Consider the following 16,322-nt stretch of genomic DNA (forward strand, 5'->3'; position numbering starts at 1 on the left):
TAAAAGTACTACCGAACTGGGGGTAGAAGACCCTTTTCAGTGAAGGTACTAGTGTATCAGAACAACCTACACTGGGCGCCTGGGTGGCTCAGATGGTTGGGCGGCTGCCTTCGGCTCAGGTCATGATCCTGGAGTCCCGGGATCGAGTCCCGCATCGGGCTCCCTGCTCAGTGGGGAGTCTGCTTCTCCCTCTGACCCTCCTCCCTCTCATGCTCTCTGTCTTTCATTCTCTCTCTCTCAAATAAATAAATAAAATCTTTAAAAAAAAAAAAGAACCTACACAAACCTGGTTACATGAAAATGCTCCAAAAATATACAGGAAATATTCACAACCCCAAGGGAAAATAACTTGAACAAATTTGTTTCTCTAACAGAATGCAATTTTATTAATGCATTCCACTCTTGACTAGACATGGGTAGGGTTATCTTACACTATCCAACACTGATAATTTTAAATTTTAATTGTTTTAAGATGACCTCGAAAAAATGTTCAATTTTTAGTAAGACTGGTGAGGAGCAAAACTGGCTGACAATTTCTTCCTGCTATCATTAGCATGCAGATGAGGTTCTTGGTGATAACTAGGTAAAAGCTGGTTGATAAACGCAATATGTAAAAGAACTGCTCTGGCTTAATGGCGAGTGCCACTAGGGAAAAAAAATAAAATCTTTTTGACCTGCGTTCTAGTTTTGGTTGTGATAATTTCAGCGTATCTGTACATCTTTATGGGCTTCACTTCCATCAACTGATTTCCAAGACACTTAAGAAAAACAAGATCTAGTAGTTAAGTCCTAAATGCAAACTCTACTAACACCCCAAGTTGAGAGAGGACTTAAAACCTTTATGACATTGTTTTAGACTTTTTTAACTCCTAGGCTGCCACCCTATCTGATAAAGATACATAGACAACATCAATTATTTTAAAGGGGGGAGTTAAGTTCTTAGTTCGAGAATTCGAGAACGGAAGTACCCCTTGCAGCCCTGTGCGCTTCAGGATCCACGAAAGTAAAACGGAGACAGGACTTACCTCATTGGGAAGCTAGGACAATTAGGCAAATTAATAGACATAACACACTTGGAAAGGTGCCTGGCATATAGCATTCAATAAATGATGGTTAATATTAGCAACCTCTGGTTTTCAAATGGTGATAAAATTTAAAAAGGGAAGAACACCAGGTCTAACCATAGAAAAACTAAAGGAAATCAGGTTTCAGGCCTGGCTCTGTAAAACTTAACAGATGCCGTATCTTGAGTAACCGTTTTCTCAATTTTTTTTTTTTAATTTTTAAGATTTTATTTATTTGTCAGAGAGAGAGGACACAAGCAGAGGTAGCAGAAGGCAGAGGGAGAAGCAGGCTCCCCGTTGAGCAAGGAGCCCAATGCGGGACTTGATCCCAGGATCCTGCAATCATGACCCGAGCCAAAGGCAGATGCTTAACTGATTGAGCCACCTAGGTAGGCATCCCTTCTCAATTCTTTTCTAACGGGAAAGATAGTAACTGTTTCATGAATTGTTTTTTTTTTTTTTTTGAAGATTTTATTTATTTATTTGACAGAGAGAGACACAGCGAGAGAGGGAACACAAGCAGGGGGAGTGGGAGAGGGAGAAGCAGGCTCCCCGCAGAGCAGGGAGCCCGATGTGGGACTCAATCCCAGGACCCTGGGATCATGACCCGAGCTGAAGGCAGTCGCTTAACCAACTGAGCCACCCAGGCGCCCAGTAACTGTTTCATGAATTGTTAAAAAGATGGTCAGATGATGCACAGAATTTTGACAGCTGTAAAGTTCTTTATGGATTCAAATTCCTTAATTTTAAAAGACATTCTATGAAACTTAGTATTTCAATCTTTAAAATGGGGATGATCATACCACCTCTCCAACTGCGTGTCCAGGTTGGGGATTTTTTAGAATGTCCCCTGGCAAGTAATGCATATTATTACATGGCAAGTTAACACTTTTAGGACAATGTAAATGTTCCTGCTCATCAAACTTGCACTTTCTCCCTTTAGTAAAATGATTTTTCAAATGCATTATTTTCTTAGTTGATGTTCTTTTAAAAGCTTTCCCTGCTCATTTTTATATGAATATAGTTGTAATCAATACTTTCATAATCGACTTGATACAGTTGACCAGTAAGAATCTTTTGAGTGGCTCCAGTGTTCTGACATGCACTCATCATTTTTTGAGATTTCCTTTCTTCCTGGCAAATCAGAATGTCCCAGGTTCATCTTATTTTCTCTACCCCAGCCCTAAAGCTGGACATTTCTCCAAGGAGCCATGGCTCCTTTCAGCATTTAGAAATCAAGATCTGGGTGCTCAGGTGTGCTCACGGCTACTGTAGTAGCAGGGGTTCCAGGCCCTCAGTGAACATAGCTGGAAAACAAAACACACACACACACACATGAAATACAAAAAGTCATGAAAGACAAAAGGGTGAGGAACTGTTCCAAATGAAAAAACACTACCCAGGCACAACTAACTACAATAAATGGCCCCTGTGTTCGATCCTGGACAATTTGAAGAAGTGTTATGAAAGACACTTGGGATAACTGATGAAACAGGCTGGACTAGAACATTGGGTCAATCTTAAAATGTTCCGATTTTGAGGATTGTACCATGGTTAGTATGAGCATGTCTGTTCTTAAAAAAACCTACATTAACATATTTAGGTACAGGGGTGCCTGGGTGGCTCAGTTAAGCATCTCTTATTTCGGGTCAGGTCGTGTTCTCAGGGTTATGAAATGGAGCCCCACATTGGGCTCTGCACTGGGCACCGAGCTCACTTAGGATTCTCTGCATCGCGCCCCCACTCCCCCGGCTCTTTCTACAGTAAGTAAAAATGTTAGAAGTGCAGGTTTAAAGAGAAGATGCAGGAACAATAAAGGGGTACAGTGTAAACAACAATGTAAACAATGTTGAGCACAATGGGGTATCTCTGTACTATTTTTTTTTTTTTTGTCCGACTGAGCCACCCAGGCGTCCCTCTCTGTACTACTCTCGTAATTTAAGTAAACTCTATGCCCAGCGTGGGGCTTGAACTCACGCAACTGAGATCAAGAGTGGCATGCTCTACAGACCAAGCCAGCCAGGTGCCCCTTAAATGATACAGAAGTAACAAAAACAAAAGGTTAAGAAGCACCTTGTAGGGCGCCTGGGTGGCTCAGATGGTTGGGCGTCTGCCTTCGGCTCGGGTCATGATCTCAGGGTCCTGGGATCGAATCCCGCATCGGGCTCCCTGCTCCTTGGGAGCCTGCTTCTCCCTCTGCCTCTCTCTCTGTCTCTAATGAATAAATAGATAAAATCTTTAAAAAAAAAAAAAAAGAAGCACCTTGTAGACTAAAGGCCTACATAAAACCCAGGTATTGATTCAGTTCACTGAGATGACCTACTCTGGCCTTAATATTTGAACCATGATATTTAGTGGATAACTGTGCGAGTCATGGTTTTATCAATGAAAAGGAACAAAAATTTTCTTGACTCAAGAACAAAGGGACGCCTGGGTGGCTCAGTCGTTAAGCATCTGCCTTTGGCTCAGGTCATGATCCCAGGGTCCTGGGATGGAGCCCCGCATTGGGCTCCCTGCTCACCAGGAAGCCTGCTTCTCCCTCCCCCATTCCCCCTGCTTGTGTTCCCTCTCTCGCTGTGTCCCTAATAAATTAAAAAAACAAAACAAAACCCAAGACTAAAGCTAAAACCCGTATTAACTTTCTTAAAGCTTTACGCCCAACATGGTAGGCTTAAACTCACAATCTGTGTTATCAAAAGCCACATGCTCTACCGAGCCAGCCAGGTGCCCCTGTATTATCTTTAGTGGTGCAGTTGGTTAAACGTGACTCTTGGTTTCAGCTCAGATCCTGATTTCAGGGTCATGGATTGAGCCTACCATCAGGCTCTGCACTCAGTCAGTCTGCTTAAGACTCTCCCAGTCTAAAATAAATCTTCAATGGCATCAAAGAAATGTATATAAACACACCTAAATTTTGCTATAGGCAAAAGTGGCTTTGGGGCATCAGCACTCTGTAGTTTCACACCAGCTGCTAAATTTCATCCTAATATGGAATCTCTCCCCACTTCTTCCAAATAAGACACTATGTTGGGAGAGCTGAGAATTGGACCTGAACCATAAATTCCTCTGAAATGTCTCCTTTGGTAAGTAAGATGCTTCAGGATTTTTCGTGATTTTGACAGAATAGGGCATAACCTGCAGATTCCACACTACCCTTTTTTCACTACCAATGGATAATCTAATCCTCCCCCAGTTTTTGTATCAAAGTGAATTGTAAAAGTCTCTTTACCCGGACTCTGAATAAAGTTTCCTATTCACAGGTTTTCCACACCCTTTTGCTCTCATGGAATGGCCCTGGTCTCCCTACAGCTTAAATGTGTTGCCAACCTCCATTTGATTCCTCAGAGTACTCTCTGATCCTTCTAAAGAGCACTTGATTTGTATCCATTCCTTTATGGTCCTGCAGCAGTTCTCTACCTTCTGTACCTAGTCCTGTATTTCAGATTTTTCATTTGCTGCTCCCCAGTGATCTGCCCCCCTCATTTATCTACACTCCTTTTAACAACAACTCATACATACCCTGGTTGGCCTCCTCACTATGAAGGACATGGATCTAACTTACTGGTCACTTAACACTTCATCCATCTCCACCTTACACTTCTTCCCATTCAGAAGTCATTTAAGGAGTCAGGTGCTCTGGCTGAGGTCTTGGGTGGTACTGACATCAATGAACTGCTCCCAGTACTTAAAACCATCACCATTACAAACATGTCTTCATAATTTTTGATCCAGATAGGTGTACACTGTGCCAATAGTAGCAGTTCCTCAAAAAAACCTCTTCCAGGGGCGCCTGGGTGGTTCAGTGGTGGTTCGGTTAAGCGTCTGCCTTCGGCTCACATCATGATCCCGGGGTCCTGGGATCGAGCCCTGCATCGGGCTCCCTGCTTGGCAGGGAGCCTGCTTCTCCCTCTCCCTGTAGCTCTCCCCCTCCTTGTGCTCCCTAATAAATAAAATCTTAAAAAAAAAAAAAAAAAAAACCTCTTCAAGGGCTCTGATTTGGTAAAGGCAAAGGGTAGAATGAACTAGTTCACCCTGCCAGGCTGAAAAAGAGCAGAGACCCAACAACTGAATGAAGTGTGAATTCCCAGATCTCTCCAACTTGCTTTTCCTTCTCATTGTGAAATTCTAGTCACTGTGGGTCCAAAGCCTCAGCAAGACACAATGCCATTTGAGCACAACTTGAAACAGGCCTCGGTCAGCTAAGTTTAATAGCTCTCCCATTGCTCAACATTTTCATTACTTTTGCCTATGTCCTCAAAACTGATCTAACAAGTCAGTTGAGAAAACAAGTCATCTCACTTCAACAATGTGCTGTTTGGTAATGCACAGCCGGATTAGATCAACTTACTCTTCATTCATCATCATCTTCGGCCATTTCAAAAAATGCACAAAACAACTCTGTCAAGGTATAGTCTCAACAGTCTCACTTTAAAGGGGGACAGCGTATCTGAGATAAATTGTTGACACTTTGCTACACCTCATACAGACCTACGCACATTTTGATCAAATGGTTATCCCTTTAAAACCTAAAATACTGCTACATATTCATTTGCTCAGGAAGAGTCTGTATCAGACTGAATTTTCAAGAGCTGGGAGTCTAGGGCACCCTTCTTAGAAGTCCCACGGTTCATTCTACTTAAGCTAGAACCCTGTATTTCAGCAAATGTTAGGAAACACTAGCTTATTGCCTTGGGTTCTAAAATCTTGCTTGGTATTTTTATTACAATGTAATTAAGTTTATAATCATTACAGTATTCTCTGCTTGAAACATTTTAATAGTGTTGCAAGGACTAGCAGAAATAGGAAAATCTCTTGCTGTTTGTTGATGAAAATAATAGTAAACACAACCTCCAAAATGTCATTTGTAGGCCATAGGAGCATGAGCACAACCATATGGGAGGAGATAACCAGTCTCTCCCTTCATATATATTCTTTTTTATTTTCTTGTTATACCTTCCCAAAACAGAGACATTCAACAGTAGTTAGAATGGCCATCTCCCAACATTTAAAAAAAACTGTACCCCCCAATGGGTGAACAAAGTAGAGTAGTAACCTAGAGTTCAGCTGGGTAAGCCACTGCGGAGCCTTAAGTGGTGAGGTCTTCCAATTTCAGAGTGATGTGTCTTCAACTTGTATCATCATTGTAGTGGAAAAAGATAATTTAATTTTGGTGAAATGAGATTCATCTCCCGACAGGATTAGTAACAGCATTCACTGAATTTCACATTCTTCTTTTGTGAACTGTGAAGAAAATGAATGGTAGCTAGAAGATCAATGGGATTCCAGCTCCAGCTGCAGATGGAATGAAGATATACCAGGACAAAAACACCTATATTTTGATTTACAAAGCTAACAGCAGTTTTAAATCTGCAACTTAATTACAGACCAACTACACCACAACCTTTTCAAATGGCAAAAATACAAAAAAGTTAAGTGTTACAAAAATATTTCAGAAAAAGTGCATAGTCTAAGTGCATAGTAAATAAAAGCACTGAAAAATATCTTGCTAGAGGGAGTTCAGCTTGGAAAAGTTATTACCGAAGCTAAACATTTTTATTTTACACAAACTATACTCAAAAATAGCTTTATGAGACTGATTTCTGGCTAAAAGTATCAAAGGGTTTATTATTAGTCAAGAAACAAATACCTTAACTGACAGGGGTGGATAGAAAAGAAACAAATAAGCTGCCTACCCCAAAAGTTCGCACTCATTAAGATTTCTGCAGTGTGATGGTGCTAACAGACCCTTTAATAGCAGAATGTGGTAATCATGGGATTAATTATTGCTAAAGTAGTTTTAAAAAAGAAAAAAGAAATAAAACTTAAACCTGACACAATCTGACCAAACATGTGTCAATGTACAGTTTCAAGGTTATTTTTACAAAATACCTACATTTACACAACAGGCTTCTGGCAGCATTTTCAGACAAAGGTTCTTTTAATTTATCCTGACATGCTATAAATGAATAAATTACACTATTTAAAGAATTACTGTCAGTAAGCTTTCTTTCTCTTGGGTCAGAGAGAGGCAAGAAAAGAGTGCATTTAAGATTGAGAGGAAGCGCAGATAACTGAGGGAAAAGAACAGGGGCTTAGGGAGGGTCAGCAATCACATGAACCTCACCTGGTGGGACGCTCTCCAAGGTTAAGAATCAACCTGCTCAACTCCAATTAACAAGGAATTTGAAGAAAAACTACAAAATGGTAGTTAAACCCTTTAACGCTTTCATTCTTAATCAAAATCAGTCCAGCTGTGTAGTCTGAGGCTGCAGGAGTTACACCACCAAGCCCTGGCAGCTGCAGCACTAGGGACTGTGCCTGCAAGTCACTAAAACAGGAAAAATGAAAGAATGCCTTTCCCCTTCAGACCACCAAAAAAAAAAAAAAAAAAAAATTAAATAAAAAAATCTGAGGAAAAGTTGTAACACTAAATCTAAAATGATTTGCAAAGGAATAGTATATGTAACAAATGGCTTGAAGTAGTCTATTAAAAAATTGGGGAGATTTTGATTTCATAGTGAGTCAGCAAGGCATTTTTGTTGTTAAAAAAAAATCTCATTTCCTTACAGAAACAGTTTTTAGTTTTTAATGAACTTGTAAACAAAAAAGCTCCCATTTCAAAATAAAAACAAAATCCCAGATCATATAGATGTTTACAGTGATTACATTTATCTAAGCAACATACATACATGTTCAGTTGTAAGATGTTAACTAAATTTCTGTGACAAATATGTTTTTTTTTTAATACCAAGAACATTATAGAGTTAATGCAGAGTCCTAAGGATAATCTAGTAGTCACTAAGTTTTTCTTAAGTCTTCACTTTTAGATGCTGTTATTTCTAGCACAGGTAAGCAGGCAGAGTCTTTCGTATGCTCAAACACTGGAATCTTTGGTTGCTACCATATCAGCTGGCTTGCAAACAAGAAGCCAACCATTTTAAGAATGTTTTAAGTGAACAACTTGCAAACCCCAGGGATGGATAAACCCTAAGAATGCACAATTGTGAGCATTTACAACCATCACAACTGTGGCTGAAGACTGTTCATGCCGTTCTTCTGAAATGAGATCTCAAAGCAGTATAGTTCAAAATAAAAGATTTTAACAAAAAAATTGGCATATGCACAATTTCTCCACCAATTTGTGTGTGTCAACCATTTAGTTAACTTTTCCACTTGAAAAAATGCAATAGAAAACTGGACACCATGTTTCACTATCTCAGTTAATATTCACAATTACAGCGGCTACAACTCGGGACACGGCATCACCAATGCTGCCCAGAGCCAGTTTATACTGAAATTAAGTTCTTTACACCAAGTAAATGGTTGTTCACAACCACTGGCTAGTGTACATATGAACTAAAATTCCTAGATTTGGGGAGAAACAAATGCTGCTCCGATCATCTGCTCTGCTTCTTCTGTTCCTCGATTCATGCTTAGAAACCTGTTTAAAAAAAAAAAAAAAATCAAAACAGAAAGAAGAATGTTAAAATTCCAAATTAAAAAATGTATTTTTTTAAAAAACTACACCCAAAATTGGGAAATTGGGTGAAACTGAGCTAATAATTACTTTAGAACGGTGACTTGTGTTATTTTCATCTATTTGAAAATGACTAGGTCAATTTTTTAAAACAAGAAAAAACCCTTTTCTGTTCTAGATGCCTTTAGGTAGGAGTGGTATACAGTCAATCAGTCTTCCCAGTCAGCATACAATTCTCAAGCAGAGAATTACTGGTGATTCCAATGAGCCTGTTTTGTTTACTTCTGTATCTCTAATACCTAGAGCATGTTATGTGTTCAAATATTTATCAAATGAATGAAAAATAGATTGCTTTGCCTTAAAAATTAGAAAGTATATATGTTTTAATCATACTATGTCCAGGAACCTTTCTGCACATTATTTCTGATACAAATAAGGAACAATAAGCTTTAATAATAAATGTACTCAACACATAACTGAATTATTCCATAGAACACAAACTTGGTTAAGTGTATGATTTTTATACAGAAACCATATATATCTTTCAAAATTCTTTACTTCCATCAATTACATTAAAAAGGTGAGGTTTTGCCCCAGATTTGAAAATATAAACAAGTGAGGCTTTTTTTTTTTTTTTTTTGGCTTTATTTATTTCTTAAGCCTTCCCACCATATAACTACTACCCTCCTCCCACACAATTAGACTCTAAGACTTCCACATCCAGGCAGGTTTGAATAGAAAACAGCTTCAGGTAATAATAGCTGCATGTCTCATCTGTGGCTAAAGACCACTAGAGGAAATGCTGATCTCTATTACCTACAAGCTTTATCTATGGCTAAAAGCAGAAAGGAAATACGCCTACTTCTCGACATGAAAATCCCATCAGTGCCACCTCCTCTCACCAACAGCCATCCTTAGAGGTGTCTGTGCCCCTTGGTGCACCCCCTTGCAAACTCTTATAGCTGCCTCATTATTGTTCTTTCTAGCTCACTCTGATCTCTCACTTCTTCAGCACTGAAACCATGTTTTTGTTAATCATAAACTTCTCCCTTTTTTGTGCTTCTCAAACATTTGTTGGACCATCTCCAGTGGGCTTTGTGCGATAAATAATATGCTTCTATAATTTGCTTTGCATGCATAAATGCCCCCCCTTTCCAGGATAATACCACACATTGATATGTCATTTCTTGGTTAATACTGTCTCACTTGTTAACTAGGAGTTTTTCCATCCGAGGGCAGAAAGTCATCTTCATCCACTTAAAAACATATTGGGCTAAAGACCTGAGGACAAACAAGTGTCGTACACTTTTCTCTCTCTACCTTGACTAACGGAGCTGGTACAAAATAGACCTTTGTTGCCTGTCCAAGTACTAAATTCATAAAGCAAATGCCAAAAATGAAAAACGAAACTTTCTAAAAATGTGCTTCGCCACAAGGAGTATTATCTATTTGGTATGTATTACTAAACAGAAATACCAAGGTAAGCATAAGAAGAAAAGGCTGTCAAACCAAACCTGAACTAAGTTTTAAAGTAAGACCATATTCTGTAACCTAATTCCAATGTTAAAATACAGATTATTACAAAGCAGATTAAAACTATGAATTAGCTAAACTGTAATGACCCTTACCCTGATGAGCATTTGAAGTCCCGCAATTATTCTTAAATACGATAAAGAAAAATGTTTATGCAACTACTAAAATGATTTATCATAGCTTGCTATGCAATTACATTATACTGAGCCATTTAATTACTACGCTGAATATCCAAACAGCTTTAAAATGGAAACCACTGTCACTAACTAAAAAGAAAGCTTAAGTTATATTGTCAGTCAAAATATTAGAAACTCTTGTGTCTTTAATAGGGATAAAAATTGTATCTAGATAAGAATTTTATCTGGTTCATCTTTTAATCTGATATTTTAGAAATTCCTGGGTCAATTAATGATTACAATTGCTTAGGGATCAAAGGCTAGCCTAAAAATATTCCCGGTAGAATAGAGCAGTCAAATCCAGATTTAACTCTTCAGATCGGCCAATGGTAGGATACTCCACCCAGAGATCAATGTTTCTCCAGTGATTTGTCCTAAGATGTTACTGAAGTTTAAGAAAAATCTCAGTGGGAGCATTCAGCAGGTATTCAACATTCAATCTTCAAGGGCTAAGCATTCTTCTTCCCAGTGTGCATGAGTCCTTGGTTTTTATCTTGTAGTTTAGGTGGTCTCTCCTGGCTTCTGGCTTTTAAAAGTCCCAAAACCCATCTTCACTGCAACAACAGTTAAAATAAGGAATGGATCCCTTTGTTCCTAAAAAAAAGAGGGAAAAACAAAGTTAAAACAGAGTTGATCACTGGGACCACTGAGTTAATAGCTACACTTAAGTTTCTTTTCAAATCTGCAAAAGAAAAAAAAATGTTTAACTAATGAGAGTCTACCCCCTTACTCCAAAATCTGAAGATTATATATCAGCTCTTATTTGTGAATTCACTTCAGATGTCCTTGATTTTTTTTTTTTTTAAATAGAACCACAAACTAGTTCAAAGAACTATTTATATAATAGTATGGCTTAGAAGTTTGTGGTGGGCTTTTGAAATTTTTGGATCCTTTCACAGTAGGAAACTAACTTTTTAAAAGTAATGTGAAGACAAGATCCATCTTCACCATGCAATGTCATTTATCAGGCAAACTTTTCCACAACTTGCCTGTGTGGGTTTTTTGGTTACACAAAAATCAGAATCAAGCTTGGACAATTCTGAATCAGACTGGCACTATAAAAGTTAAAGAAAAAAAACTACAATAACTTTTCCTAAACTAAAAATGTATTAAAAGTTGGGAAAGAAAGAAAATAGATTTTATTTTTATCACTACAAATCAATGACAACTTAAGTATACAAGATACATATTATCGCTAAACTGCATTTAAGAAAACCAGACTAATGATCTGATTTCTTTCGTCTTCCCTATTACAGAATTCTGAGGTTGTTGAACTTTAAAATACCTGTTACAACTGATTCCTTTCCCAACTGGTAGATGGTCTGCATTATACATCACTGAGTCACAGCAACACTGTGCTCTTCTAGGTCTTCTGACTGTTGTGGTATCCATCCAATCTGACAAGGTGAAGTTTTTGATAGGTCCAGCAAGCCTTGGAGATGTGGGTTTCAGATAACCACAAATCAAATTCTTGCACACTCCTCTTCACTTCCTGTTGGGGTACTGAGCTCTTTTCTCTCCAGTTGTACTGTCCACCGTGACAAAAGCTGACAAAAATTTCAGCAAGCAGATGCAGCTTCCTGGCACTTCTTTAGATTGAGTATATTCAGAGAAGATCAGTCTCCAGATATTTCAAGGTCTTCCCCTGTGATTTGGGTTACGTTGCTGAGTGACCAGCCACGTTCCTAGCAGCAATTGGTGAAGTCAGAAAAAGTTAAGCTAGACAGAAATGGTAGGTGAATCCCAGTAAATACTGGAAGGTAATTCAAGGAGGACCATGGACATGGTAGGAGAATGTGATGGAAAAATATTTCTATCTTTTGTTAACAACTTGACATCCACATATATTATGATAAATTTATGCTTTGTATCAATGGCTGGAGTAGTGAACAGATGGATTAAGATGATGAGAAAAGAAATGTGAGGATCCAACTTTGGCTTCACTACCTTAGGAAATTCTCCCCATCTCTGACCTCAACTAAAGAAATGGTGATCTTAACTGGATTCTGAAGTCCTAAAAATATTTCCTTTTCCTTTAGTACTTCTTAAATGTCTTGAAAGGTACTTTCCTGATAATCACATATAGTTGAAGAAAAGGAAGTGAAATGAATTTGAAAGTGCCTCAGATGTGAATCTTTTATTTTTCTCTTTAATATGCATAAAAACAGTAATTATAATCTTGTGGCACATGAGCACTGCAAATTAGTACAGATCATAGTGGGCTTTATATGAGAAATGCCTTGTTTCTTAGTCTTTTGATAGGCTTTGGAATGGAATATTTCAAAAGACCTTTTCTTTAGAGAAGTAATTAGGAAAGAAGTCTATTACACACAACAAGCTCATCTTAGCTGAGTAAGGCAGACTTTAAAAAGAGTCTTTCTGGACATTCTCAGTGAACTGCTGAAACAACTTACACTTTTCCATGGAAGAACCATTTGATACACATTTTTCAAAAAATAGAAATAATATAAAATATTAGTCGATACCACCATTTGGGGGATTTTTCCAGGAATAGATATTCCTGCAATATATAGCTCTACCTGTTGATGATTCATTTAAGAAACTCAATTCTCTGTGGGAAACCTCTGAGAGTGTAACTCTGTGAACGAAAACTGGTATGATGTATTTAAAAAGCATCTTCTAAAATTTTAATTAGAAAAATGTACTATAATGTTATCATCATCACTGAAAGGATTTCTTGGAATCAGCAAATAGCTGAGCTGCATGAGCTCTCCCCTGAATAAAAAACTACTGTAGCGGACCCTGAGAGAATATGCTTTTAAATACCCTGATTATTTAGAGATTGAAAATCAGGAAATAAGTAACCTAGAGCGACTGTCTTCAAACTCCAGAATTAATAAAAATTTCTTAACAGGTGACACGGGTAATGGGATTGGGGTTAGAGAAACAGGCTCCCTATACTCATTTCTTGCCACTCTCAAACCTGCTATACTGTCACAGCTTTATACAAAGGGGGTTTCATGTGGTATTGGTTTGGGGAACTAAACTCTATAACCAAAATAAATCTTTTCGAGAAGTCAAAGGTCAAATACAACTTTGTTTGTATTCTATGGCATGGCACATTTTAGGAGCAAGCAGTATTTCACTTGCAATCAAAATATACTACCTCAAAATGTTTCTCTGAAAGTAGTCAATGGTAAGTACATTTTATGGGAAAGTCCAATTATTCAAAATTTTACAAGTTGGTGTTTATATAATAATTTGTATAAACCCTGGGTCTAACACTGCTATGAAAATTCTGTAAGATTTTCTTTTCTTTCTTTTTTTAAAAAGTAAATTCTACCCTCAAGTGGAGCTTGAATTCATGACCCTGAGATTATGAGTCACATGCTCTACTGACTGAGCCAGCCAGGCTCCCCAAACATCTTTTAAGATTTTTAAGTTGCTTTTATGAAAAATAGTTACACTACAAAATTAAGGATTAAACTTAAGTTTAATTACAATTTCTTTCCAAGGAAACATACTAACTCAGTGGATCCAACTTCTCATCTTTAAGACCTAGATAAGGCAGGACAAAAATTCTGCTTGTTTATTGAGAAAGAGACACACAGTAAACTAACAATGGAACTAACTCAAAATAAGGGAATTCTTTCTGAAAGCTGCTGAATGCCTGAAGTGAAATGTTCTAGGTCAGAGGAGATTTCAATCTAATTTTAGTTCTAGAAACTGCAACTCGTGATGATCCTATTATCCCAGCTAGCTTTAGGCAAAAATTGGTTTCATTTTATGAAAAGAAGCAAATACCCTATAGATTCAGGTATAATAAAAGTCCTAAGTTTAGAACATTACATTGGTAGGACCATTTCTCAGAGACACTAGCTAGCAACCTACCTCATTAAGGGCATGGCACTGTGATTAGTCATACAATGATTAAAACACTCAAGGGACAAGTTTAAGTCCCAACTGAGACCCAGAGGCAAGCATTAGTGTTTATTATCCTGAGCTGAAATTTCATCATCTCAGAACCCCCATTACATTAAGCCTTCAACTGTGAATCCTTCCCAAATACAGAAACATGGAAGAGAAGAATCTCAACTTCATTCCTAATAGATGAGCTGCTGGGATGAGGATGACATCAGTGAATTATACTTCTTGAAAAGTATCCTCAGATTAGAGTCTATTTTTAAATTACAAAATTTTAAAAATACAATTCTAAAAATATAGACCAAAGACGACTAAGTTCAGACTAGAGCAGTCATTCAGAAATTAAATAATTAGAAACCAAAGACCAAACCTTACCTGCCCACCACTTCCAGAAAGTAGGCAGGTATCAGGAGGTAAGCCCCAGAAAGGGGGGGGGGGGTGCGGGAAGAAAAACAAAAACCATGAAACACAGGAGTCGAACTGTACGGCAACAGTGACAAGACTGGAGCTGTGCCCTAACAGTTCTACTCCTTAGTAGCACCAAGAGTGCCAGAGACAGAAAGGAAACAGACTAGCAGTTCAGTGGCATTTGCCCCAGTTTTTTCCCCCAATTTGCAAAGCCTAACTGAAGAATTCAATTCCACAACAAACCCCCAGAACCTGAGTATTTGCAAGATTTTATAAAATAAAGCCCAAGACAAATAAGAACCTTACATAGTTAGATCGCAACTAAACGAGAGATCTGGTTTTTGACTAGGAAGGATGTGTCGAGCTTTTCAGTTATTTGAGCATTTAAGAGCGCAAATGAGATGCTCTGCAACTGAGAAGATAGACACTTTGGGGGCAATGCCAGACTCACCTCTGGAAATTAGATCATGTTCACATTTTTCCATTTTAAATGCTAAAGCATTAACATGCAGAAAAAAATTCTTAACACTGTTAGTCTGAAACAAAGTCCAAATACCATAGCTAACCAGATTCATTATTAAAAATCAACAAGTGTTAGGTCTAGGATTTTGGATTGATTGATTATACCATATTCCCAACACCAAATATTTATTTTGGAAAGGGTTAATGAATGAGTAAAAAAGATGCAGTTGTTAAAAATGACCCAAAATCCCAAGAGAAATGATATAATATATACACACATATATGTATATACAAATACATATACATATATATATGAACAAGGACATTTGGGTTTAAAGTTAGTAGTCAAATTTTCCAAGGACGTCTTTTTTTAAAAACACAGAGCCAAATTTTTACTTCTTTTAAAACCACCTCCTCGATCTAACACTGTTAGAAATGAATGAATTACCCAATTTTGTGTTCAATTTGTTCCCTGTAACGTCACTTGGTTCTTGGCTACTAACCTTTCATGTTACTCTTGGTTTTGTCAGTTTGCTTGCCTGTGGGGGTTTGGGCCTGCTGACCCTGCCCACTTGAAGAGGCTGCCTGCTGTGCTGCTTTCTGCTTTAACATTGTCCAATCAAATGTGTAGTCATATTGGTGGTTCAGGGTCCTGTAAAACACAGTATGGTATATGTTAATCCTTTAATAATGCAGTCTAGTTAAATACTCCATTGGGCTTTCAAGACAGTGAGGGCACTTTTTAAGGAAATGGTAGTTAGTGTTTTCTCTTAAGTATGGTAATTTCTAAAAGATTTCATTCCATATACATGACTTTTTAAATGTTCAGTTCATTAATTCCACTTTTTACAAGTCACAATTGAAGGAAAATGATGTCACTACTTCGGTCTGATGTATTCATTAAGAATAAATCATCTCCTTTTTCAAAAAAGAAGCCGACTTTATTACTTTCTTGAAAGAGGCAGGGGAGTGGCAATGAACAGCAGCATGAACAAAAACATGGAGTCAAGCTGTCAATTATCTAGGGAACCATCCAAATAGGAGGTACCTTCTAAGAACAAATCAGAGTAAGTATAAGAATGTAAGCTTGTGGGGGAGATGTGTATGCTGGTGGCTTGGAAAGAAGACTCTTCTGGGGTTAGAGAATTACCCCCAATTCTTAATCCTCTTCCAACTAAGATTTCGGGCCACATGTACTTTACTTCCCCCTCTGCTCAAGACCAATTCTGGGTTGCACCTAGGGAACCCCAGAGTCTGAGGCCTGTCTCCACACAATCATAGACCCCGTAACTATTTTAATTGCTGTTAATTTTGTTA

The 16,322-nt window shown here is 37.9% G+C and overlaps 1 protein-coding gene and 1 long non-coding RNA gene across 9 annotated transcripts in view; both read right to left on the minus strand.

Moving 5' to 3' along the window:
• Window positions 1–1,766: 1,766 nt before the first annotated feature.
• On the minus strand, window positions 1,767–3,179 carry LOC118006830. The gene is made up of 2 exons (XR_004678200.1): window positions 3,138–3,179; window positions 1,767–2,371 (listed from the first exon to the last, which is right to left on the minus strand). It is a non-coding gene; the product is annotated as an uncharacterized LOC118006830 (long non-coding RNA).
• A 2,798-nt stretch (window positions 3,180–5,977) lies between these two features.
• Window positions 5,978–16,322, minus strand: part of LOC118006792 (casein kinase I) — a 47,785-nt gene continuing 37,440 nt past the window's right edge. For 2 of the 8 annotated variants that reach the window (XR_004678189.1, XR_004678190.1), the window contains 3 exons: window positions 15,545–15,657; window positions 11,536–11,935; window positions 9,388–10,844 (listed from right to left, as the gene is read on the minus strand). Coding sequence is in view for 6 of the 8 variants with exons in the window: in XM_034999554.1 (XP_034855445.1) it covers window positions 11,883–11,935; window positions 15,545–15,657 (166 nt within the window). In the remaining 2 variants the exon portion in view is untranslated. Of the gene's footprint in view, window positions 8,506–9,387; window positions 10,845–11,407; window positions 11,936–15,503; window positions 15,658–16,322 lie in introns of those variants that run through there. The other 6 variants (XM_034999557.1, XM_034999559.1, XM_034999555.1 and 3 more) reach the window with 4 other exon arrangements.

Source organism: Mirounga leonina, unplaced genomic scaffold (assembly GCF_011800145.1).
Source record: "Mirounga leonina isolate KUSES-001 unplaced genomic scaffold, KU_Mleo_1.0 Mir_99, whole genome shotgun sequence".
In the NCBI taxonomy this organism is placed as follows: domain Eukaryota; kingdom Metazoa; phylum Chordata; class Mammalia; order Carnivora; family Phocidae; genus Mirounga; species Mirounga leonina.